Consider the following 26,076-nt stretch of genomic DNA (forward strand, 5'->3'; position numbering starts at 1 on the left):
TCTGTATGGGAATTCGTAAATTCATTACTCAGCACATGGTCACTCTTTAAACAGTGACAAAACTAAGTGGAGACTTTATTACTAAGTAATATAATAAAAGACATAATTAGCATAGCTTCCCTAGCATAGGGAAGCAGGATGAGGTGATTAAATGAATAACAAATATATGTTACTTTCTCTCTGGAGAAAGACTGGGTTTCATGCATTACAGTGCCTGGCATAAGTGCTCAAAAATATAAACCCAAATTCGTTCTAAGCAGAATTAGGAATCAGCAGAAGAAGGAACTAGCCCAGCTAATGTGTGGGTCAATAGTGCCTAGGAGAAGGCCGACCTGGTGGTGTAGCGGTTAAGTTCACATGCTCCACTTAGGTGGCCCAGGGTTTGCAGGTTGGGATCCGGGGTGTGGACCTACGCACTGCTCATCAAGCCTTGCTATGGCAGGCGTCCCACATACAAAACAGAGGAGGTTGGGCACAGATGTTAGCTCAGGGATGATCTTCCTCAGCAAAAAGAGGAAGATTGGCAATGGATGTTTCCTCAGTCCCCAATTTCCAGGGACCAAAAAAAAAAAGAGTGCCTAGGAGTTCATAGGTCAAAAGAGGGCTTCTGGTGAAAGAATAGAGAAGGAAAAGGAGTAAAGACAAGAGATTGGTCCCATGAGTTTTTTGTTTTTTTAATACCTGACTAAAAAAGAGTAGCAAACAACTCCTGAAAATCTAGAAGAGTAATAAAATTACTACATGATAAAGGGGAAGCCATGAAATAAACAGCTTCCGTTTTATTTTAACAGCCAGGGAGCAGACTGGCAATTTGGTCCTGACTCCTAAAATCCTTTCACTTCACTGCTGCATTGCCCATATCTGAGACTCTAAGCATCATAAAAGGATAGATACCCTAGATCCTATCAATAAACCCAGGTCCCTCCTAAACTAGCCAGATTTGCAGAGAAAAAAAAAAAAAATGCTGACCTGCCTTACTGTATTACTCAATAACAGGATACAATATGGTTCCATTACACAGTAAAGTCATCTACAAAACAAGATATTCTCACAAAGCTAACTTTTTTTAAAAAGCATGTAAAAATTATACATTTGTACATATACACACCACACTTTTACAATTCAAAAGATAGTCCAAATAGTTCAACAGTTCATTTGGGGCATTTTTGTATTGTTTCCCTTCCAGATTCTTTGTCACTCCCTTGGCTCTGCCCTAAACTGACATCATTCTGTCACATTATCTATTAAATCAAGTAAATGTTCATTTACCCCAGTAAACACAATTGATCTGGGTGGCTCTGGAGAGAGAGATTTCTGAAAGGTCCAGTCTATACTGAGGCGATAGAATAGGTCTGTTCACACAGGTGGGAGGGAAGTGGCATAGTAAGTATCACAACCACAGGGAGCAGCCTTCCAGAGCAGGACGAGTGCTCAGACCTAGATGGTCCAGTGCCCACCCATTAAAAACACAGTCAAAACCCACTCTTGCACCCAGCAAAAGCAAAAGTTACTGGGGGTCCCATAAAGCAAGTCACACTGGTTCTCAAAGGAAGTGAGCCGTTTCAGGAATCGATGGAGAAGAGTCACTTTGAACAGTGGTGGTTTGACATCTGTAGAAGAAGCCGTTTTGAACTCTTATAAAGAGAATTTTTAAGGGGTCAGTAGCCTCCCTGGAAAATTCAGGAAAACCAGCAAGAGAGGGGATGGTTTTCATCTTTTCATAAAGTTCTTCTCCAGAGCTACTGATGTTCTCTGTAGAGAGTAAATATTCCGCTTCACCCGATCCTCCAGGGAGGAGGTAGATGCACTCTCTAGCTTCATGCGGCTAGGGAGAGAAGACAGGCGAATGTAAGTAACAAGCATTTGTCAACTGGTCAACTATCTGGCAGAATTAGAAGAAACAGGTTGCTAGCCATAAAGCAGCTGTAGAAACACAGCTCTTTTAAGCCCACATAGATAACTTTTGAATGACTCCATCTGGAACTAAACTTTTTAAATCAATGTCCATAAGGGCAAATTTATCTGTTTTGGAAAATAAGTCAAAGCTTCAATGGGAAAAAGCTTCCTGAGCTGTGAACTCTTATTTAAAAGGAAGGCCAAGGGGCCGGCCCCATGGCTTACCGGTTAAGTGCACACGCTCTGCTACTGGCGGCCCGGGTTCGGATCCCGGGCGCGCACCAACGCACCGCTTGTCCGGCCATGCTGAGGCCGCGTCCCACATACAGCAACTAGAAGGATGTGTGACTATGACATACAACTATCTACTGGGGCTTTGGTGGGTGGGGGGAAGGAGGAGGACTGGCAATAGATGTTAGCTCAGAGCTGGTCTTTCTCAGCAAAAAAAAGAGGAGGATTGGCATGGATGTTATTAGCTCCAGGCTGATCTTCCTCACAGAAAAAAAAGAAATAAAAGGAAGGCCAAGGAGATTCAATGAAAACACCAAATCACTCCCCCCTCCCCTCAAATCAACCATCTGGCCAGAAGCTGGGAGTAGTAACAAAGGTGGTCTGGAGGCTGAGCTCCACGTTCCCTCTGCACCAACACAGAAACACTGGGAACACAATCAAAGAAGCAGCCGCCTGACTGCCTCCTTGGGACCATTGCCATGAAAGCCGTTAGGCAGGAAGAAGATGCACTCACTGGATAAACTTCCCGTCACGGGAGTCCAGCTTCTCCAGCCTTTGCTCCCGTTCATCATCCTTAGCATGCCTCTTGAGGATGTTCAGCCTCTCTTCCTCCCGCCACTTGGCGTTTTCCATCATCTCTTGCCGTTTTCGCTCTAGTTCCTCTGATGAGAGCTTTCTGTTGAACACAAAAACTGTCCTATCAGGTCTGCTTCTCTCCCAGCAAAAAAAAAACAAAAACAAAAACACCCAGGGAGAACAGGTTCTCCAGCTCACTGCTCTCTTTCCACGGAAATGCCCAGCCCAGTGCCAAGCTCAGCAGGAGTGTCCTTCCTTCCTAACATCCTGGTCAGGTAGTTTCATCCAAACTTCAAAGACTTTTAGTGAAGGATTCCATACTCTCACTCAATACTCTCTGGAGTGATTATTCTGAAACATTAAATATGAAATAAATTGAGAACCAATCAGGAACCTAAATCTATAGCAATTATATTCCAATTGTTTGCTCAACAACTTATAGAAGAACAGAGGACTAAGCTATCCATGGGACTGTTGACATCTACCACCTACCCACTAGAGAGGCTTAGAAATTCATGGATGCAGCCCCTGAGTATACCACTTTAGGACTAAGCCAGGAGCCAGATGCCTGAAGAATTCAACTTAACCTCAGAAAATAATAGGTAAGTCTTCTTTCCTGGCACTCCCTGCAAATGAAGTTAGAGCAAGAAGAGGAGGTGATGAACCAGCTCAATCACTATTTAACAATGGCAGACATCCAAATCCACTGCTTCTCAAATGGAGGTGAGGTACAGATCCCCTTTTAAAAGGAAAAATAATTATTGGAGTCCCACAAGGGAGTGGAAACCCAATATTGAGAAACAAACTTAAGATACTAAAACTTGACATTTAGTATCCTTAGTGAAATGACAACACTCCCTTTCAAAAACTTCACTAAATAAAATATATAAAACCACAAAGAGAACGGGAGAGGAGATAACACTGGATAAGAGATGTGAACCAACTGTCAGAAGATGGAAGTGGATGAAGGAGTGGTAACTACTTTAATAGATTAGAGGAACCTAAGTGCCTAATACTAAACAAGCAAAACCTGGGAAAGGCTCACAGACAGCAGGCACCAAGTACTCTGGAGGATGGCGCGGGGATAGGGCTGAAAACAAAAGGACTATTTAAAGTCTGTATAAGAAGCTATTAAGACACCCTGGGGTAGTCATGTCTCACAGAAGCCCATGACTGCTCTCCCAAACTTCTACAGGAGACCTTCCAGAGGGGAGACCTTCCTGGTAATTTTTGGAGAACTAAATCAGTCAGGAGATCAGAAGATGCAGAGGCATCAGGCACAGTAGAGGAAGCTGGCAGGGCCACTAGGGCAAACAGGGTGAAATGGATGTCCATATACTCAACACTGAGACTCGAGCCCCTGCTGGGATCTGTGCTGTCTCCCAGAATGCCAGCAGCCAGACTTACAGATATTGGTCAGACAACCAGGGATTTTTCTCTGGATAAATTTAATGGTTCCTGACAAGACAACCAAAGATACTGACATCTGAGTGTCCCCAGCTAAAAACCAGTTCAAACTCAATCTCCCACCAGTAGACAAACCCTGCCCATATATAATACAGTGATTTCAGCTTTTTAGTGCCTTACTCTTAAATATGAATAGACAGTGAAATATCACCAAACATTTCAAGAAAGCCTCTAACATAAAAGATAGAGACCAAAGCAAATGGAAAAGGGAACTTAGAGAAAAAAGATAAAGCACAAAACTTTTTAAAAATTTACAATTAAAAATCTCACTCCACGATAACAAATGAAAGATACTGCCTCATTGAAATGAGAATAGGAGGCTTTTAAAAAGGAACAATCACATAACATAAAAGAGTCTTAGAAATTAGGGAGAACGAAGAAATAATAGCAAAGAAATAATACAGGAAAATTTCCCAGAACGGAAAAACGTAGGTGAGATTGAAAGAGGCAAATATTGACCCTAGAAAAAATGTAAAAGTCATACAAGGGAGGAAATGTAACCTCAGTATTCTGCTTGGCAATGAAAAGTATCAGTGAACAATATTTATATATCATAATAACATGACTCCACATACTGATTAAACCAAAAATTGTGATATAACTGTAACAGAAAGATGGGGGGAGAAGAAACATGGGACTGGGAGTGGGTGAGAGCTCATTTACTCTAAGACCTCATTCACTATAACAGTAAAAAAAAATCTAATATCTAAAACTGATGAATTAAGAGACAGCAACATATGCATATTTTTTGGAAATAGGGAGCTGCCAAAAGAAACAGCTCAAAAAGTTGAAAGTGGTTGCCACTGGGCAACATGACTGGAAGGGAGGCGAGGCAGTGCTAGGAATTGGTGGTTTTTGTTATAACACATTTTTTTAAAATTATTATTTATTTATTTATTTATTTATTTAATTTTTTCCCCCAAAGCCCCAGTAGATAGTTGTATGTCATAGCTGCACATCCTTCTAGTTGCTGTATGTGGGACTTGGCCTCAGCATGGCTGGACAAGCAGTGCGTCGGTGCGCGCCCGGGATCCGAACCCGGGCTGCCAGCAGCAGAGCACGCGCACTTAACCGCTAAGCCACAGGGCTGGCCCTTTTGATAACTTTTGACCTTTAAAAATGCGTCTATATTATTTGATCAAAACAATTTAAGAAATTGTGCCTCCATAATAATGGCAATTAATGCAAGAATAATAACTCCACTTTGTATTTCCTATTGCCACTTTTATTCTGGGCAATTTACAAGCCCTATAAGAAGGAATTTCAGCCACTTCTGGGGTGTGACCTTATAGTAGTGTTTTTTGTTGGTTCTGAGTATATATATTTTTTTAATTATAGAAGTACTACGTTGGGGCTGGCCCTGTGGCCTAGTGGTTAAGTTTGGCACGCTCTGCTTTGGCAGCCTGGGTTTGGTTCCTGGGCGTGGACCTACATCACTCATTGGCGGCCATGCTGTGGCAGCAACTCACATACAAAATAGAGGAAGACTGGCACAGAGGCTAGCTCAGGGAGAATCTTCCTTAAGCAAAAAGAGGAAGATTGGCAACAGATGTTGGCTCAGGGCAACTCTTCCTCAGCAAAATAAATAAATAAATAAATACATAAATACAAGTGCTATGTTGACTGTAAGAAATTTAGAAAGCACTGAAAGCAATGAAAAATAATATAAATTAAATAGGAATGTCACAAGCCCACCCAAAAAATTTTAAGAGAAAAAAAGTAGTCATAAAAATCACTTTACATTGAGAGTCTTACTGCAAAAGAGAAGCTTCATCTTTTCAGCTGACAAGAGTTGTTTTAGATCACTAATTAAAAGAAAACAGACAAGCAAAAGAAAACACAAAAATTTTAAAATTTTCACGGAACTCTTAGGCCCTTGAGGAAATATCCAGTGACACTCAATCTGAGAAACATTGATTAAATAGTGCTAACAAAGGTTTTACATGGGCCGGCCCCATGGCTTAGTGATTAAGTGCATGCACTCTGTTGCTGGCGGCCCGGGTTCGGATCCCGGGCGCGCACCAACGCACCGCTTGTCCGGCCATGCTGAGGCCGCGTCCCACATACAGCAACTAGAAGGATGTGCAACTACGACATACAACTATCTACTGGGGCTTTGGGGGAAAGAAAAAAAAAAAGGAGGAGGATTGGCAATAGATGTTAGCTCAGAGCCGGTCTTCCTCAGCAAAAAGAGGAGGATTAGCATGGATGTTAGCTCAGGGCTGATCTTCCTCACAAAAAAAAAACAAAAAGGTTTTACAGGCATAATTTTTCTTTTTATCTTAATTCAGCATCATCTTAGTTACATACAACAACCTCAATTACATGGAACACCAAACCAAAACAAAGAGATATCACAAAATGCATGCATTAAAGCTTCTGTGTTTTCACTTCTGCGAGAGAGAGGTTGTAGGACTCTAACTCGTTTTAAATCACAAAATTCAACAAAATTTCTAAGGGCAACAAGACAGGCTGACAAAGTAAGACAAATTCAAGAGATGGCAAATGGCAAGAGAGACCGAAAAACCAAGCAGGATCTGAAAAAGCATAGTCATGTACTGACCAAGTGCCTTCAAATATATAAAAAATACACTCACGAGCACCCATCCCTAAAAGCAGCATGAATTACAGCACAGCTGAAGTACTGACCCAGTGTTGCCAATAAAAGATTAAATTATGCGTAACATACTCTGGGGAGGCAGGAAAATATGTAACATATTTTGGAAAGTTGCCCGTCAAAATTAAACCTTTTAAAAAAGTTTCTGTTCCCTGGAAACTTAGAGAATCAGGCAATCAAGAGGTAAAAGGGACCTTAGGGTCCGCCTCTCTTCTAACAACGTAACACATAAAAGAGGTTGTAGACTCAGTGGTTCTCAAGGTCGGCTGCGGTTGGAATCACTGGGGAGCTTTAAAAATACTGATGTCTGGGGGTGGCCTGGCGGCGTAGCAGTTAAGTTCTCCAGTTCCACTTCGGCGGCCCGGGGTCTGCAGCTTCAGATCCCAGGTGAGGACCAACCCACCGCTTGTCAAGCCATGCTGTGGCGGCGTCCCATATAAAGCCCTGGGCACGGATATTAGCCCAGGGCCAATCTTCCTCAGCAAAAAGAGGAGGATTGGCAACGGATGTTAGCTCAGGGCTGATCTTTCTCACACACACAAAAAATACTGATGTCTGGGCCCACCCCCAGAGACTAAGGTGTAATAGGGCTGGGGTGTAGCCAGGTAATAAGATATTTTTTTAAGCTTCTCAAGTGATTCTTTTTTTTTTTTTTTAAAAGATTTTATTTATTTATTTTTTTTCCCCCCAAAGCCCCAGTAGATTGTTGTATGTCATAGCTGCACATCCTTCTAGTTGCTGTATGTGGGACTCGGCCTCAGCATGGCTGGAGAAGCGGTGCGTCGGTGTGCGTCCGGGATCCGAACCTGGGCTGCCAGCAGCGGAGCGTGCGCACTTAACCACTAAGCCACAGGGCTGGCCCGCTTCCCAAGTGATTCTAATGTGCAGCCAATTTATTTGGGCAGTAAAAGGAAGTTCACAAAAGTTGCCCATCTCATCTAAACTTCTACTGAGCAACCGAGACGCCTAGAAACAGCCTTTTATGCTCACAGCCAACTCCCCTCAGGTCCCAGGACTGCAGGCCCGTGTTCCATCTGACCCACACCACAACCAACTCAAACAGAGTCTATCTTAGCGTGTCTGCCTTCAAGGAAAGCATGCTGCTTCCCTTTCAGATGATACCTCAAGAAAGGAACATTCTCTTGAGAAAAGCTCCTCTCTGTGGAAATCTCTATGAGAATTAGCATGTTTAAAGATGTTGAGGGGCTGGCCCGGTGGCGCGAGCGGTTAAGCGCGTGCACTCTGCTGCGGCGGCCCAGGGTTTGCCGGTTCGGATCCCGGGCACGCAGCGACGCACCACTTTTCAAGCCATGCTGTGGCGGCGTCCCACATAAAGTGGAGGAAGATGGGCATGGATGTTAGCCCAGGGCCAGTCTTCCTCAGCAAAAAAAGAGGAGGATTGGCAGATGTTAGCTCAGGGCCGATCTTCCTCACCAAAAATAAATAAAGAAATAAAAAATTAAAAAATAATAATAATAAAAAAATAAAGATGTTGAGGGCCGGCCCCGTGGCTTAGCGGTTGAGTGCGCGCGCTCCGCTGCTGGCGGCCCGGGTTTGGATCCCCGGTGCGCACTGACGCACCGCTTCTCCGGCCATGCTGAGGCCGAGTCCCACATGCAGCAACTAGAAGGATGTGCAGCTATGACATACAACTATCCGCTGGGGCTTTGGAGGGAAAATAGATAAATAAATAAAATAAAATAAAAAATAAAAAAAAAATAAAGATGTTGAGAGACAGTCACTTCGTCAACTGTTCATTAAGTCAAACTATTTATTTTTTTTTTTAAAGATTTTATTTATTTATTTTTTCCCCCCAAAGCCCCAGTAGATAGTTGTATGTCATAGCTGCACATCCTTCTAGTTGCTGTATGTGGGACTCGGCCTCAGGATGGACGGAGAAGTGGTGCCTCGGTGCGCGCCCGGGATCCGAACCCGGGCCACCAGCATCAGAGCGCGCGCACTTAACCACCAAGCCACGGGGCCGGCCCAAGTCAAACTATTTATTTTGTCCTCTCAAAGAGCCTCGTGTGGTGGGCGGGGGGGTGGTGTGCGGCGCAGAGTTAAAAGTTGACAAGGAGAAGAAAAGCTGGATGGGCAAAAAGGTGATAAGAGATTGTCCACCTGCTCTGGTTTGAGCCACTCCTAGACTCAGGCCTGCAGAGCCTAAAGTTAATCCCCTGGGCCCTTGACTTACCTGGTGTATCCAGGAGCATGCCTTCTTTGGTAGACCTCTTTTTTTGGTGATGGGCTCTTAGTTCGGCCTCTCTCTCTCCTGTTTACCTTAGAGTTGTGCCTGTAACAGACACAGAGGCAGAGGAGAAAAGCCTTTTCAATATAGAGGCTTTTATCATGTCCCTCAAACAATGGAAGAAAAGCCAACAGTCTTAAAATTATAGTCCAAATTGAAGAGACAAGAGGGCAGAAGTAGAAGAAAAACAAAGGCATAAAGATACATCAGATTTGATATTAAACTCACTCCAGAGATTCCACAAATATAAAAATGTAGTTCCAGGGGCCTGAGCTTTACACTGAGGCAGAAAAAAAAATGATGTAAGGGAAATAACAAAGACATTTGGAAAAACTAACGAATAGACATCAGGAAAAGCAAATACCTGCTGTGACCAGGCCCCCACATTCACAGGTTATTTCCCAGTGAACTCCCACACTCACGGTTTGCTTTGCTTTGGGGACCGTGATCTTCTGCCAGGGGATCGAGACCTCCTGTCCCATGACCCTGCTTCTCTGGTGCTCTTCTTGCTGGCATGTCTGGGAGGTGAGTGGGAGGAGCTTCTGGATCTGGAGTGATTCTTCAATCTGTGGACTCCCCTTTGTTCGGCCATCAGAGGACCCTGCAGTCCCTTGCTATGGTCAGAGTTCCTGATCTACATCACCAAGGAAAGGAAGAGAAACTATTCACAGAAAAATCTAGCAGCTCAGGAGAAAACGCAGTGAAACAGGAAATGAATGAGCAATCTGTAAGGAGCCAACTGGGTATACCAATCCCATCCGACAGTTATCACAGAGAACCAAACAAACTTAGGAAAGTGATCTTCAGAATCCCCTAAAAGAATGTACCCACCCAACCACCTAAACTGGTTTGGCTCTTTGCTACAGCCTATGGAGGAGCAAGACACAGAGCATGGAGGACAGGACCTAAGGTTAAACACACTGAGGGAAAGAAAGGAATCCAGAGGGATGTACATTTGTTAAAAGTTATCAGCTTGTACACTTAAAATGTGTTTATTTCATGTAAATCATTTGCAGAGGGATGAGCAAAATGTCTAAATGCCCCACTGGTGGCTTAGCCTCTCTGCTCAGAGGGTCTCAGCCATGGTCAGATTCAAGGATAAGGGATGGGCCTGTTTCCCAGCAGCCCTAGTCTTTGCTGTCCAAACTCCCTTCTTCCTACATGATATTTGCCTGCTAAAAATGCTCTATATCCAAAACGGCTGTCAAGGATGGCACATTCCACAGTCCCAACAGTCACTCCCTTTGAGAAGCCCACATTCTTACCTGTAAGCCATATCCACAGACTTTGGACAAAACAGGGGAAGAATTTGCCATCTTCTTTTGAGATCTAAGAGATTAAAACACACACTCACTAAAAAAGAAAATGCATAAAGGTCCAGTTTAAATCCCTTGTGCTGAAACACGCTTCCTGCTTCAAACGTGACCTTTCTCACCTCCCAGCTGTGACTTGGGAGCATGTCTCTCTATTTGGACTGTCTTTGCTGGAAGATCAGCAAAGTCATGTTTTTCCTGTGAAAAACTGTGGGCCTAGCTTTTCAGCCCCAACGCCTGAACACATTCTCCTCTCACCTCGTGCTGCTGTTCCAGGGACTAACGTGAGTCAGCAGTGACAATGTTGACTGCTCCCACAGAGAAGACACACAGAATGGGCCCATTATAGAAAAAAAATCCTACATAAAACCCACTTCAGTCTTGGGGGAATCACACGCTGAGATGAAAGTCATATCCAGGATGTCTGACCCAAGACCTATAAGGTTACGGTCAGCTCTGTTAGGGGGCCATGCCAAGATCTCTAAGGAGCTCTAGTGCTGAATGGCAAGCTCTGTGGGCATAGGGCCCGGGTCTGAGTGTTCACCACTGAAACCCCAGGACCTGGCAGTTCCCGGCACAAAGCAGGTGTTCAGTTAATATCTGTGGAACAAACGAGTGACATGAATCAATGAGGGAGGCTCGCCTCCCCACACTCACCTTTCCCGGCTGCGCTCATCCTCACTGCTGCAACGGTCGCTACTTGAGCTTCTGTGCTTATGTTTCTTGTGCTTCTTTTTCTTCTCCTTCTTTTTCTTCTTCTCTTTTTTTTCCAGACTCATTTGCAACTAGAAAATGCCCAGAACATAACCACACAGGATTATTGAGACCCCTGTCAGTCCCTCTGAGGGACCTAGGTCATGCACAAACTACCTGACTCCGTGCCTCTGGGTCTACGGGGGTCTAGGACATTATCAGAGGTTCCTTGTCAGCAAGAGGGGGAAGGTCTTAGCCCTGGCTGTGCACAAACGCCCCCTAGACGACTGAACAGAATCTCTGGTGGGAGGGGCTAGGAACGTGTGGGGGTTTTTAAATTTTTTTTTATTTAGTGTGTGTGTGTGTGTGTGTGTGTGTGTGTGTGTGTGTGAGGAAGATCAGCCCTGAGCTAACATCCATGCCAATCCTCCTCTTTTTGCTGAGGAAGACCGGCTCTGAGCTAACGTCCGTGCCCATCTTCCTCCACTTTATATGGGATGCCGTCGCAGCATGGCCTGACAAGCGGCATGTTGGTGTATGCCCAGGATCCGAACCCGGGCCACCACCAGCGGAGCGCACACGCTTCATCACTACACCACGGGGCCGGCCCCAGGAATTTGTGTTTTTAAACAGTCCCCAGAACCGCTGCCTAGGAATCGCCATTCTGTCAAAAGAACTCCAACTCCACTGAAAGCAATCAGGGACTGCAAAATCAATCTTTAAATCTTTCTTCCCAACTGATCCAAGAAACTATCACATAATATGTCATGTGAATGATGAATGGGCCTGAGAGGCTGGATTCCACCTGATCTCCTGAACACACTGTATGATCATGTTTTCCACAGGCATATCCCATTCTCCTCTTTTCCTGGAAAAATGACATCATACGGCGCTTTTCCAACCAAAAGACATAAAAGAGGAAATCAAGCTTAATTAAGCTTGATAAACTAAGATTGCACAAGATCACCAAGAGAAGTCTTTAAAAGACAACAATTTTAAAGGCCGTTTTCTTTTGTGTGTGTTTGTGTGAGGAAGATCCGCCCTGAGCTAACATTCCTTGCCAATCCTCCTCTTTTTGCTGAGGAAGATTAGCCCTGAGCTAACATCCGTGCCCATCTTCCTCTATTTTGTATATGGGACGCTGCCACAGCATGGCTCGATGAGCTGTGTGTAGGTCTGCGCCCGGGATTCGAACCTGCGAACCCTGGGCCACCAAAGCAGAGGGCGCAAACTTAACCACTACGCCACCAGGCCAGCCCCTAAAGGCTATTCTGTTTTCCCTCTCGGAAGGGAAGAGTACGTGGAGAGAAGTTCTCATGTTAAGTAGCTAAAAGCACTACTTACCAATTCTTTGATCTTCTTCATTTTCACAGGATTATTCAATACCTCTCTTTTTTTCTCCTCCTCCTTCTTCCTAAACAAAGAGAGGAAATTATAAAAATCATAACTGTTTCTTTTGGAAAGGGGATTCAGTCATTCATTCTACTCTCCACAATTCTACGTAGCAATCTTTTTTCCAAATGCATGCACACAGGCCCTATGTCAAAATCTACATGATGATGTGGAAGCCAGAAATCTTCCCCAAATCTGTAAAAGGGATTGAATATTGTGGGAAAGCCCACACTGGTTCCCTGTGGTGCAAGAAAGTGAGTTTGGTCTGTTTCTTATTAGGCTTCATGCTCATGGCTTCTCAACTGGTCAAGAAAAGGGGTGTCATCCTGTGTATCAATTGGTTGCTGTGTTATCAACTGATTGCAACATTTCAATACTACTTCCACTGTTTAGCATGATAACTGACTGGGAAACAAAGAGAATGGATGCCTCTTCAAGAAGTCTTACTCTTACATACATTTTGTTCATAGGAGGGTAAATTGGTCAACCTTCTTGGGGGACAATTTGGCAACAGCCTGCACACACTCTGATCTCACAAATCCATCCTCAAGAATTTGTTACTATACGGAAATAATCACGGAAGGTCACTATAAAGTCGTTCATATTATAACAATAAAAATTTGGATACAAGTTAGGGACCCAACAAGAGAGTATTAATAAAATAAATTATGGTATATCCAGACAATATAGAATAAAAAATAATGTTACAGAAGCATAGTTATCAACACAGAAAGATGTTCAATATATAGGATTAGGAGGAAAAAAAGAGGTTTATAAAATAATATGCACAATATTTGTACACCAATGTTCACAGCAGCATTATTCACAATAGCCAAAAGGTGGAAATAACCTAATGTCCATTGACAGATGAATGGATAAACAAAATGTATACAATGGAATATTATTTAGCCTTAAAAAGGAAGGAAATTCTGATACATGCTACAACGTGGATGAACCTTGAAAGACATCATACTAAGTGAAATTAACCAGTCTTAAAAAGACAAATATTGTATGATTTCACTTATATGAGGTTCCTAGAGTAGTTAAACTCATAGAAATGGAAAGGAGAACAGTGGTTCCCAGGGGCTAAGGGGAAGGGGAAATGGAGAATTATTGTTTCATGGGTATAGAGTTTTAGTTTTGCAAGATGAAAAACTTCTAAAGATTGGTTTCACAACAATGTGGATACACTTAACACTACTGAAATGTACACTTAAAATGGTTAGGATGGAATCTCTTCAGGGTGGTGTGGACTTAATGGCGGGTGTTTCCCACGGTGGAGAAAGAGGCAAGAGACACAGAGACCCAGACACAGAGGGAAGAAGGCCATGTGAAGATGGGGCAGAGATTGGAGAGATGCTGCCACAAGCCGAGTAACACCTGGGGCCACAGGAAGTTGGAAGAGGCGAGGAAGGATCCTCTGCTAGAGGCTTTGGAGGGAGCGTGGCCCCGCCAACACCTTGATTTCAGACTTCCAGCCTCCAGAACTGTGAAAGAAAAAATTTCTGTTGCTTTAAGCCAAAAAAAAATGGTTAGGATGGTAAATTTTATGCTATATATATTCCACCACAATTTTTTTTTTAATAATTTCTCTTTTTTTTTTTTTTTTTTTTTTGTGAGGACATTAGCCCTGCGCTAACATCTGCGAATCCTCTTCTTTTTTTGCCAAGGAAGACTAGCCCTGGGCTAACATCCGTGCCCATCTTCCTCTACTTTATATGGGACGCCACCACAGCATGGCTTTCCAAGTGGTGCGTCGGTGCGCGCCCGGGATCCGAACCGGCGAACCCCGGGCTGCCACAGCGGAGCGCCCGCACTTAACCGCTTGTGCCACCAGGCCAGCCCCTCCACCACAATTTTTTTAAAAAGAAGAAAATTCTGACACATGCTACAACAGAGATGAAACTTGAAGACATTATGTTGAGTCAAATAAGCCAGTCACAAAAGGGCAATTACCATACGATACCATTTCCATGAGGTAACTAGAGTAGTTAAATTCATAGAGACAGAAAGTAGAATGATGGTTGCCAAGGCCTGGGGGGAGGAGGGAATGGGGAGTTATTGTTTAATGAGGCCTGAAAAAGTTCTGGAGATGGATGGCATTGATGGTTGCAAAACAATGTGAATGTACTTAATGCCGCTGAATTATACACTTAAAAATGGTTAAGATGGTAAATTTTATGTTATATATACCTTACCACAATTAATTAAGAAGGTAACAAAATGGGAGAAAATATTTGTATATACATATACAATATCTTTACATATACATATGCAATATCTTTAATAGATAACTTTAAAAGTATTTTCAAAAGAAGAAATATAAATAACAAACATTTTTCAATGTGCAACCTTACACACTCGAAATAAAATAATGCAAATTAAACCAAAAAAAAATATGCACAACATGATCTCCTTTAGCACCCAAAATGTAGCTCTACTTTGATCTGTTACATATTAGGGTTTCAGTAAGGCAAAAAGTTTCTTTTTAAAGGGTTCTGGAGCAATAAAAGGGGTGGGGGGAGAAGGCCTGTTCACCCACCTAGCCAACTCTACATATATCCCCAAATTTCCAAGAAGCTGCCAGCCTTTCTCACTTTGCTTTTACCTCCTATTTTTGTTTAAGGGCCAAAGGTAAATGAATGAATCTGGTCTGGTCTGGTCCGTTTGCCTATCTCTTCCCATATGGCCTATATAAGGCACCCTTAATGGAGCCTCCTTCCTAACATCAGGAAGCCCAAATGGAGACAAATCCTTTTACATGGCAGACAAAAGCCACGAGGAAACCAACTGTGAAGCGAGAGGCTATATGACATCTCTGCTAAGCATCTTTGCAACAAAACTCCCTTCCCAGCCCTGCATCAGTACCTGATGATGAAGAGTGGGTCCTCCCGGATTTTGCTGGCCATGTCAAGAAGGGAATTGGCACCCGACGGGGCAAAGATAGAGCCTGGGAGGAGTCCTGTCTCAGAAGAACAGCCTGCCTCCTTCTCCTCCATCTTCTCAAAAACGTATTTGTCAATGGGGCGCCCCAGCAAGTACTCATCACGGTTCACCATCCCACCAGGACCCTGGTACATCCAGTCCAATTTTTCTTCTTTTTTCCTAGTTCAAAAAAAAAAGAAATACAATCAAAGAAAATGTAGACTCCTGCAAACCTACACACAAAACCTGAACACGAGGGATAGATAACCACAGTTGGTCAGAGGAGAACTCATTCTACAGGCACCCAGCATGGGCTAAACACGGCACTCCACGTGGCACGTGGGAAAAAACGATGCTTGCCAGCGTGGAGCTCACCATTTAGTGGAGAGATCATTTCCACACACCTAAAGCAATTTATGAGGAGAAACAGCGTTCCTCATAAATTGGGGCATGGATCTTTGCTCAGGGCTTCTCGAGTCTCCTTCACAAAGTCTTTATATTACGCTTTCATTTCGAGGATAATCTAAAACAGTAAGCATATTCTGGATCATCTCATTACCAAGAACAATTTCAGTGACCACATATGCAGTTGTGTTAATTGTGTTTTGGTGCTTATGGTCACACGGGCACAAACAGTAATACTACATTTGAGGGGATAATGAGAAAAAACCAGAGATAATCTAATAAGTAAATTATGCTTTCAAGCCAAAAGAGGAGGGACAAATTATGTCACAGTATCTTGCCAAACAAATATTGCCCTGTGGTTCTGAGAGAAAAACATGGTGAGAAAATTGAACCACCACAAAACAGACAGTAAAGGCATGCTGAATTTATAAGAGCATATGTTCAAGCAGCCAATACCACATTCACACCACAAGCAGCAAAGTAGCTTCATCAAAACAGTATTATCTATAATATTAAATTCAGTGTTTCTGAATATGACTTTTTTTGTCTAATTTGCATTGCATATTTATTTTTGTTTGCCCCAGACATTTTTAATAAGAATAACTCAAACCAATAATGCAAGGTCACAACTCTTTGGATTTTTTTTTTTTTTCCTATTAAAAGGATCAGTTTGAGGGGCCGGCCCAGTAGCGTAGCAGTTAAGTTCAAGTTCATGCACTCCTCTTCGGCGGTCCGGGGTTCACAGGTTAGGATCCAAGGCATGGACCAACCCACCGCTTGTCAAGCCATGCTGTGGCAGCGTCCCATATAAAGTAGAAGAAGATGGGCATGGATGTTAGCCCAGGGCCAATCTTCCTCAGCAAAAAGAGGAGGATTGGCAACGGATATTAGCTCAGGGCTAATCTTCCTCACCAAAAAAAAAAAAAAAAATCAGTTAGAGAAACATTATTGTCTATAATTAAGAACTGATTTGGGCCACTGGGGTCAAGCTCCACCTAGCTTGCCTGGCTTCACTCACGCCACTGGAGTCAAGATGGAGAAGTATAAGCGAGAGCCATGCCCTGGCGAACTATGGAAGACCGTGGTAGGCCTTTACGATGGGTACCATAAGTGGTGGTGTCTTTCAAGCAGTTAAAGGTTTTTGCCATTCTCCAATAGGAGTAAACCAGAGACTACAAGAAAGTCTGACAGTGATTAAAACCAGGTCTCCACAGCTGGGAGGTAGCTTTGCAGTTTGGGGAGGTCTGTTTTCCATGACTGACTGCAGTACGGTTCAAGTTAGAGAGAAAGGAACTCCATCAGAACTGCTGCCTTAACAGGAACCACACTGGCAGCAAGAAATGGACCAGTGGTTATGGCTGTCGGGTCATCTGTGATGGGTGACATTCTCCTAGGTTTAATTGGAGGAGCTGGTATCTTGTCAACAAGATTTGCCTTTGTGCAGTTTCCCAATGGTCCTTAGTTTGCTGAAGACCTCTCCCAGTTGCCTTCAACCCAGTTACACACCCTCACCTTTTAGAGACTAGGGACAATACCAACAGGACTTCTTTTCCAAGATTTCTTTAACAGAATGAGCTGTAGTTCAGGAAGGATTTTGGAAGACCAAGATACAGTCTGTTTTTAAATCATAGGACAACTATGGCCAAATAGGCTATATTTATACAAATGAAGAGATTTTTAGCACTTTTTTCTATTCAAAGGAACATGGGGGAGGAAGGGGGAGGTGTGAAAAGATAATACATTTATTTATTCAGACTTGGATTGTATTTCTGATCAAAATAAACATCTAACAGCCTTAAAAGAAAATAAGTGCTTAGAAGATGAAGGATCAAAGGGCAAATAACTGACACATGACCATCATTTCCTTGGGAACTTCTCAGCCTGGTTTTATGTATTCTGTTATTCAAACAAAAAACTCCCGGAGGCGGAAAAAAGAAGTGATTGTGAAAGGCAGACTACATCAGATCTTAAGGAGGCCTGGGCAAGAAAATCAGTGAGACTAGAATATCCTGAGCTCATTTTCCTGAAAGGCAGTATAACATAATGGTAAAGAGTACTAGCTCTGGAGTCGGGCAACATGGATGTGAATCTTGGCTCTAAACCCTAAGCAACTTCTCTGAGCCTTGGTGTCCTCGTCAGTAAAATGGGGATAAACAGCACTGACCTCACAGAGTTGTTGGGGATTAAATAAGTCAATGGATTTCTAAGGCATTCAGAAGAGTACATGGCACAAAGTAAGTACTAAATAATTATCTATGTATGTGTCTGTCTCTCCCATCCAGGTTTTCTTAAACTCCTGGACAACAGGGACCACAGTTTACTCACCTGTCAATCTTAGACAGTAGCCTAATGATCACGTGTTCAATGTTTGACATTTTATGGGCAATGGATCATGAGCTAGGCAGTACTTTTTGGAAGAAAAGCAAGTCTTAGTGATTGGGTAGGGGGGATTTTAAAAGGACATGTCAAAGATAACTGGAGGGATCATGCCTATGCATGCATGCCTGACACTAACAGGGATAGGGAAGTTGGGAATAAATATCCATGTATTCACTTGTAAACATTTACTCAGCATACTTCCTATGTGCCAGACAGTTGAGTAAAGCCAGAAGGACAAAAAAGATGCAGGCAGCTGAGTTGCTCACAGGCTACTGGTTGAGGCACATAGGTCAACAAATTACCAAACGGTGCTGATGAGAGCTAAGCAGGTGTTGAGGGGACTCTGCGCCACTCAAGTAGAACCGCCTGGCAGGCAGCTGAACATACAGAGATACAAGAGTTTGTGTGGGATAAATTTGGGAGTCATCAGCATGAAGCAGACAACTGGTGCTAGAGGAATGAAGGAGCTCTTAGGGAAAGAAGGGAGAAAAGCAGTGAGTCTTGGGCAGCATGAGCAGTTAGGAGATGAGAGAAAAGAAGCTAAGTAAGCGAAGGAAAGAGAAGAGATAAGAAGAGGTAGGAGGACCAGGAACCTGTAGGCAAAGAACCAAATGTTCCTAGGGAGGGGCAATTGGGTCAAATACAGAAGAAAGGATATGAAAAACAAAGACAGGTACTTCTAAAAGTAGTATTTTCATGGCTCTATCTAGTCTTAAAAGGGCTCAACTAACATCAGTCCTACTCAGGCCTTCTAGTAAGAGAACATGTGGTATAGCTGAGACCCAGAGTCACAGGACTTGGCCTGGTTCCACCACTAACCAGCTGGGTAACTGTGTAAGTTACTTGTGTGCACTTCCATATCCTCATGTCTAAAATGCAGCTAGAGGGGCCAGCCCAGCGGCATAGTGGTTAAGTTTGCATGCTCTACTTCAGCGGCCCAGGGTTCATGGGTTTGGATGAACGGCACGGACCTAGCTGCACCACTCATCAAGCCACGCTGCGGCAGTGTCCCACATACAAAACAGAGGAAGACTGGCATAGATGTTAGCTCAGGGCCAATCTTCTTCACCAAAAAAAATAAATAAATATGGGGCCGGCCCAGTGGCATAGTGGTTAAGTTCGTGCGCTCCACTTCAGCGGCCTGGGGTTCACAGGTTCGGATCCCAGGCACAGACCTACGCACCACTTATCAAACCATGCTGTGACAGACATCCCACAAAAAGTAGAGGAAGATGGGCATGGATGTTAGCCCAGGGCCAACCTTCCTCAGCAAAAAGAGGAGGATTGGCAGTGGATGTTAGTTCAGGGCTAATCTTTTTTTTTTGTGAGGAGATCAGCCCTAGTGCTAACATCTGCCAATCCTCCTCTTTTATGCTGAGGAAGACGGGCACCGGGCTAACATCCGTGCCCATCTTCCTCCGCTTTATATAGGATGCCGCCACAGCATGGCTTGCCAAGCAGTACATCGGTGCACGCCCGGGATCCGAACTAGCGAACCCCGGGCCGCCGCAGCAGAGCGCACGCACTTAACCACTTGCGCCACCGGGCAGCCCCAGGGCTAATCTTCCTCACAAAAAAAAAAAAAAAAAAGGAGGAGGATTGGCAATAGATGTTAGCTCAGGGCCAATCTTCCTCACAAAAAAAAATTTAATTAATTAACTAATTAAATAAATAAAATAAAATGGTGCTAGGAACCACCATCTCTCATTGTTACTCTGAATTTTAAAATGAGAAAATACTTGGGGTTGGGCCGGCCCCGTGGCTTAGCGGTTAAGTGCTCGCGCTCCACTACTGGTGGCCCGGGTTCGGATCCTGGGCGCGCACCGACGCACCGCTTCTCCGGCCATGCTGAGGCTGTGTCCCACATACAGCAACTAGAAGGATATGCAACTATGACATACAACTATCTACTGGGGCTTTGGGGGAAAAAAAAAAAGGAGAAGGATTGGCAATAGATGTTAGCTCAGAGCCGGTCTTCCTCAGCAAAAAAAAAAAAAAAAAAAAAGAGGAGCATTAGCACGGATGTTAGCTCAGGGCTGATCTCCCTCACAAAAAAAAAAAAAAAAAAGAAAGAAAATATTTGGGGTAAAAGCCATAAAACCCCTTTATTTTTAAATATTCCAAATTTCATACTTAAGTCAGAATGGCCTTCTTTCTAATCCATTACACGCAATCCTGACTGGCACAAATCCTTCCGTCATGAAATTATTAAGGAAAAGCCCTATATATCCAATGGGGGAAGTGTGCCACATGCCACCAAGAGTTGCCCACAAGGACACAAACAAGGGGAATGATAGTACAGATTACTCAGTTTTAGTCTATGTGCGGTTTGTATTCAATTCTGACTTAGTAATGGGCTGTATATTTTATGCTTTTTATTTTTCTCAGCACACGTTTACTCCCACCTCTTTTTATCAGATGCGAAGGGTAATTATCATTTGCTACTCTTATCCTAATTATACAAGGGGAAACTGAAGTAGGGTAAAACCGAGTGGGACTGTCCACAGTCACCAGCTGTTACTGACAGACACACCATCCACCTCCTTCCATGGAACCTCACTGTCCCCCCAAAATGAGCCTGCAACACATAAACAAACAAAAGCAGGACTGAGGGCTGGGCACATACTGAGAGGCAGGGTAGAGGCAACCATCCTCGGTCATGGTTATCTATCAATCACCTACCATGAGCTTGGCCTACACTAAGCCCTTTCCATGTTATCTCATTTGATCCTCAACAAACCTTAGGAATTGGGTACTCTCACTCCCCTGGTTCTACTGAGGTAACCAAGGCTCCCAAACTTGCTCCCAGTTACACAGCTAGGCAAGTACGTGCAAAGCCAGCCTTAAAACCCAGGTCAGTCTGGGGCCGGCCCGGTGGTGCAAGCGGTTAAGTGCGCGCGCTCTGCTGAGGCGGCCCAGGGTTCGCCAGTTAGGATCCTGGGCACGCACCGATGCACCGCTCGTCAAGACATGCTGTGGGGGCGTCCCATATAAAGTAGAAGAAGATGGGCATGGATGTTAGCCCAGAGCCAGTCTTCCTCAGCAAAAAAGAGGAGGATTGGCATCGGATGTTAGCTCAGGGCTGGTCTTCTTCACACACACACAAAAAATAAAATAAAAAGTAAACTCCCTAAAATTAAAAAAAAAAAAACAAACCCAGGTCAGTCTGATTCCAAACCCATGCTCTTAATCACTATGATGCAACAACTGGACGATGCCCTTGCAGGCCAGACCTGCAATTCCCTACACACCAGCACCCCCAGCCCAATCGCCCCACTGCACCCTCTGCTCCTCGCTTACTTGACAGCCCCCACATCCTCCGCATAGCGCTGCATCTCCTCCCGGGCCCTCTCCTCCCGCAGCTCCCGCTGAAGCTCCTCAATCTTCTTCCGCTCAGCCTCATGCTTCTGCTCAGCCTTCCACACTTTCTCCACATTGCGGAGGGTCTGCGGGTGCCAGCTCTTCTTCAGATTCTGTGGTAAATGAAAGGAGGGAGAAAACAGGGAGTGGGTGGGTGGTGAGTATAACTAGCTCAGCCTCATCCACCCCTCTATACCCTATTTATGCCAAGACAGGCATATAAGGGCAAGATGTCTTTAACAATGGCAAGGTTGGCACCCAATAATCTCACACACCAGGGGAGTTTTTGTTCAAGTACATAAAGCTTCAGGATACAACAGGCCCTTCCTGGATTCCCTTTAAATACTTGTAACCTGGGCCGGCCCTGTGGCTTGGTGGTTAAGTGCGCGCGCTGCAATGCTGGTGGCCCGGGTTCGGATCCCGGGTGCGCATCGAGGCACCACTTCTCCATTCATCCTGGGGCCGGGTCCCACATACAGCAACTAGAAGGATGTGCAGTTATGACATACAACTATCTACTGGGGCTTTGGGGGGAAAAAATAAAATAAATAAAATCTAAAAAAAAAAAAAAAAAAATACTTGTAACCTGAAATGCATATGAGTCTGACTTCCATTGGCCATGCCTGAAGTGAGGGTTGGTGATGACAATATAGGAGGAATGAGGCAGGGAGGTGGGAAGGTATAGACTCTGAAAGGCAACAGACCAGTGACTTTGGCACTGGACATTCATTCTTATTAACACAACCTTCTTTTCCTTGAGTCCACTTAACTTGCCTTAAACTTGCATGGTTTCACCTAGTAGTACCTCTTTCAACCTTCCTTCCCAGGAATCTCCCCTTGCTTCTGATCTCCCCTTCACCCCCAAGGAATGCTCCTCTCCCCCTCCTCCCCATGAACCACTGCTTTGGGTTCAGCTTCCCAATTAGGGAAGGTTTCCTGTAGAAAGTGACATCTAAGGACAATTATAAATTAGCCCACTGATGTAGGAACGGGGGAGGAGGGGGGAAAATTTCCAAACAGCACACACAACTGCAGGCCCAAGGGTGAGAAAGAACACAGCACAAATAATTCAGTGTGGCTGGAGATGGACTGCAAGCTGATGGGAAAGGCCTCAAGATGAAGCAAACTAAGAAAGGAACAGATTAAGGGCCTTATAAACCATGTAAAAGAGTTAGACTTTATTCTGCTGACAGTAGGAAACATGAAACAGTCATATACAGGTGAGAGGCATGACTAGCTATCATGTGAAGAAGAGATTGGAGAGGACCAAGACTGGAGACCAGGAGACCAGTCAAGAAGTCTAAATGAGAAAATGTACACAAGGTACCTGGTATGTGGAAGGTGTTCAATCAATGAGGTCTCCCTCTGCTACCTTCTCTCTCTCTTCTTGTCCTTCCTTTCTCCTCATCAGGTCATTCAGTCCTTCCTTCCTTCCTTCTCCCTGCCCCAAACTTGTCCTACTGGTCCTCCTCTCCCTCCTTTAACATGGGTGATTTTGCCCCTCAAGGGAACATTTGGCAATGTCTGAAGACATTTTTGGTTGTCACAACTAGAGGAGAAGGGTGGTACTGGAATCTAGTGGCTAGAGGTCAGGGATGCTGCTAAACATCCTACAATGCACACAACCCCTCCCCCCACACCCCCCCCCAAAGAATTATCCAGCCCAAAATGTCAATAGCGCTAAGGTTGAGAAACCCTTAATTAGAGCTTCCCTGTCCCTAACTGCAGTTCCCTGAAGAGTACACTGACTTAGACAAACCTTGATGGAGTCTTGGAACTCCTCCTAATTGCTAACACCTGACAAACTGTAATACAGCTACTGGACAGATGGCTAAACTAATCTATTTACTAATTCATTTAGCTACACTTTGAAGAGATTAGCATTTTTCTGACCTTGCACCATGCTCTTGTGGGTACATTTGCCCTATTTTGGGCCTTACAAATGAACTACACAGTTTAAGAGAAATTGCCACATAACATAAGCGCTATGAATTCAGAAGAAAGCTCTGTCACTACAGATTAAAACGCAGCATTGGGGCCGGGGCCGTGGCTTAGCGGTTAAGTGCGCGCGCTCCGCTACTGGCGGCCCGGGGTTCAGATCCCGGGCGCGCACCGACACACTGCTTCTCCGGCCATGCTCAGGCCGCATCCCACATACAGCAACTAGAAGGATGTGCAAGTATGACATACAACTATCTACTGGGGATTTAGGGAAAATAAATAAATAAATAAATAAATAAAATTATAAAACGCAGCATTGAAGGAGAAGCGGAAGTCAGAAAGGTGGATATGAAGAAGATCCCTTCAGGCTTAAAACAGACTCCAAGACATACTCAGGGAAGATGAGACTGGGGCACTAACCACCCCTACTACAGCCCAGGACATGACTGTGAACTCCTAGCTGAGGAAGGGTGATGTATCCCAAGGCAAGATATAGAAAATAAAGCGTGTGTAACACGTCCTGGAAATCTGCCTCCCTTCCTAGCCATAGTTCCAACCGCCCCACTCCCGGGCCTTCCCAGAATTTCCAGCCGAGAGCGCCCTCGCCAACAAACATACAACCACTGGCGACACATCTCGCACACCTTCTCAAGTCTCCACCCGGTCCCTCCGTGGCCTTAGTGACCCGTCTCCTCTCCGGAGCTATGGTTCCCTCCCCCCACAGCAAGGCTGCGTTGCCATAGTGACCCACTCACACCCCCTCCAAATTCCGTGCCCAGCCCCAGCCGGTCTCCAGCCTCAGTCCTCCCCCGCTCAAGCCCCCCTCACTTACCAGATCTCCGCCCCCCATGATCGTGGAGACGTTTCCTCACTACACGGATCTGGAGGACTTAGGAAGAATCGAGAGGAAACGCAGAGAAACTGTTCGGGGGCGACCCCCCCAGATCTGGTCTGGAGAGCCACCGGCTGCCAATTTCACTGTCCGATCTAGGGCCCACTTCCGGGAGGGCGTCGGCGTCGCGGGATGATGACGTTTAGTACACGTTGTGGCGCTGCGTGGCGGTCGCGTCACGTGCAGTTTCGCAGTTTGAGGCCCTGATATCGCGGCATCTGTGGGCTCATTTTGGACCCCTCGGGTTGGGACCTCATTGTATTTCTGGAACGGTGTGTGAAAATGCCGCAGCTTTGTCCAGTTACAGTCGGCCCTGGGCCTCGCCCCACGGTTCTGTTTCCATGGCAGCGCACCACGGCGTCCTCACCCCCCCACACACACACCCTGCCGAGGCGCCAGCGTGGACCAGCCTAGGCCTCCTCCGCCCCGCGCACACCCCACACCCGGGTTTTCCAAACCCTTGTGAAACCCGCATTATCCTCAAACCTCGATGCAGGGCCATCCTCCTTACTCCAGGCCTATTTTACGAAGATAAGTAGAAACCGAAATTCCATCGGCTTCCCTGCACCAAACCTTTAGAACCTGCCAGCTTCCCCAATTCCTTTACCCTCGTTTGCGATGGAAGAGGCGTCCCTCGTATCTAAGGCCCCGTGGTTTGTCTGCTCTGGATCCCACCCCTCACATCTGGTATTTCTCAATTCCTTCCTCTCTCCTCTATGTCCCTGAATATTAGCTCTTTGTCATCAGCATTTTTAGACACGCTCAATTGATTTTTTTTTTTCTTTGAGGAAGGTTGGCCCTGTGCTAACATCTGTTGCCAATCTTCCTCTTTTTTTCTTTTTTCTCCCCAAAGCCCCAGTACATAGTTGTATATCATAGTTGTAGAATTGTGGCTCTTCTATGTGTCGGACATCGCCTCAGCATGGCTTGATGAGCAGTGAGTAGGTCAGCGCCCAGGATCCAAACCGGCCAACCCCCTGGGGTGCTGAAGCAGAACAGCTAACTTAACCACTACACCCCATGCTGGGCCCTCAATTGATTCTTTAAATTAAAAAAAAAAAACAGAAAATCCCATGTCTTTCCCCCAGCTGCTGCACTGTCCTCTCCATCTTAACCAAACTTGAAAGGAGTTGTCTCCACTCAGAAGACAAGATGCCTCCAACTTCATCTTCTGCTTAACCTCAACACTCCACTCAACTATTCTCCCCATGATCTTAAGTAATCCCCCTGTATTTAAATCAAATGACACACTTCATCCTCATCTTAACTGTCACTAGCCTTCAGTATTGAGGACCACTCCCTCCTTATTGAAACACTTTTCCCTGACTTCTCCCCGCCACTCTCCAGGTTTTCCTTTTCTTCTCTTGACCCGTCTCAGGGAACAGTTTTTTCTTCTTCATCGTGTCTCTTAGGTTCTCGCTTAGGTCTTCTTACACTCTGTGCTCTCCCTGTGTGATTTCATCTGCTCACAGAGCTTCAGTTACCATCTATATGCTGATGAATCCCAAATTCATCATCTCCAGTTATATCTCTCTTTCAAGCTCCAGGGTTTTAAGCCTGGCTGTTAGGCATTTCCAGGTGGGCATTGGGAAGGCACTCAACCTGAAATTGTCTCACTTATCTCCACCCCCCTCCAGCTCTTTTCTCCCCTATCACCCTCACTTCTCCATCTAGACATCATTCTAGACCTCTCCCTCACCATCCAGTCAGTAAGATTCTAACTGCTAACCACCTCTCAAAT

At 44.8% G+C, this 26,076-nt stretch overlaps 1 protein-coding gene and 1 pseudogene across 2 annotated transcripts; one reads left to right on the forward strand and one right to left on the reverse strand.

The window, feature by feature from the left end:
- Window positions 1-653: 653 nt before the first annotated feature.
- Window positions 654-24,440, reverse strand: CWC25 (CWC25 spliceosome associated protein). Of its 2 annotated transcripts, XM_004434591.3 has the most exons (10): window positions 24,276-24,440; window positions 21,443-21,615; window positions 15,302-15,538; window positions 12,386-12,455; window positions 11,006-11,133; window positions 10,301-10,364; window positions 9,458-9,669; window positions 8,982-9,080; window positions 2,642-2,803; window positions 654-1,825 (listed from the first exon to the last, which is right to left on the reverse strand). In XM_004434591.3, the coding sequence occupies exons 1-10, from the start codon at window positions 24,291-24,293 to the stop codon at window positions 1,711-1,713; spliced, it is 1,278 nt and encodes a 425-aa protein (XP_004434648.1). In that variant the 5' UTR covers window positions 24,294-24,440; the 3' UTR covers window positions 654-1,710. The 2 variants fall into 2 exon arrangements, with proteins under 2 accessions (XP_004434648.1, XP_087297198.1); XM_087441072.1 differs by lacking the exon at window positions 2,642-2,803.
- LOC106802497 (mitochondrial import inner membrane translocase subunit Tim17-A pseudogene) lies at window positions 16,797-17,337 on the forward strand (annotated as a pseudogene).
- Window positions 24,441-26,076: the final 1,636 nt, after the last annotated feature.

The sequence above is a fragment of the Ceratotherium simum genome, chromosome 16 (genome assembly GCF_057802395.1).
Source record: "Ceratotherium simum simum isolate JZ-2026a chromosome 16, ASM5780239v1, whole genome shotgun sequence".
NCBI lineage: Eukaryota > Metazoa > Chordata > Mammalia > Perissodactyla > Rhinocerotidae > Ceratotherium > Ceratotherium simum.

What these genes read in the sequence shown, in the direction of transcription:
- CWC25 (XM_004434591.3), bottom strand. An exon ending in TCCCCAAAGCAAAGCAAACC is followed by an intron (nt 9,081 to 9,457) that starts GTGAGTGTGGGA and finishes TGTCTGTTACAG; the next exon opens with GCACAACTCTAAGGTAAACA. An exon ending in CATGCTCCTGGATACACCAG is followed by an intron (nt 2,804 to 8,981) that starts GTAAGTCAAGGG and finishes TGTGTTCAACAG; the next exon opens with AAAGCTCTCATCAGAGGAAC.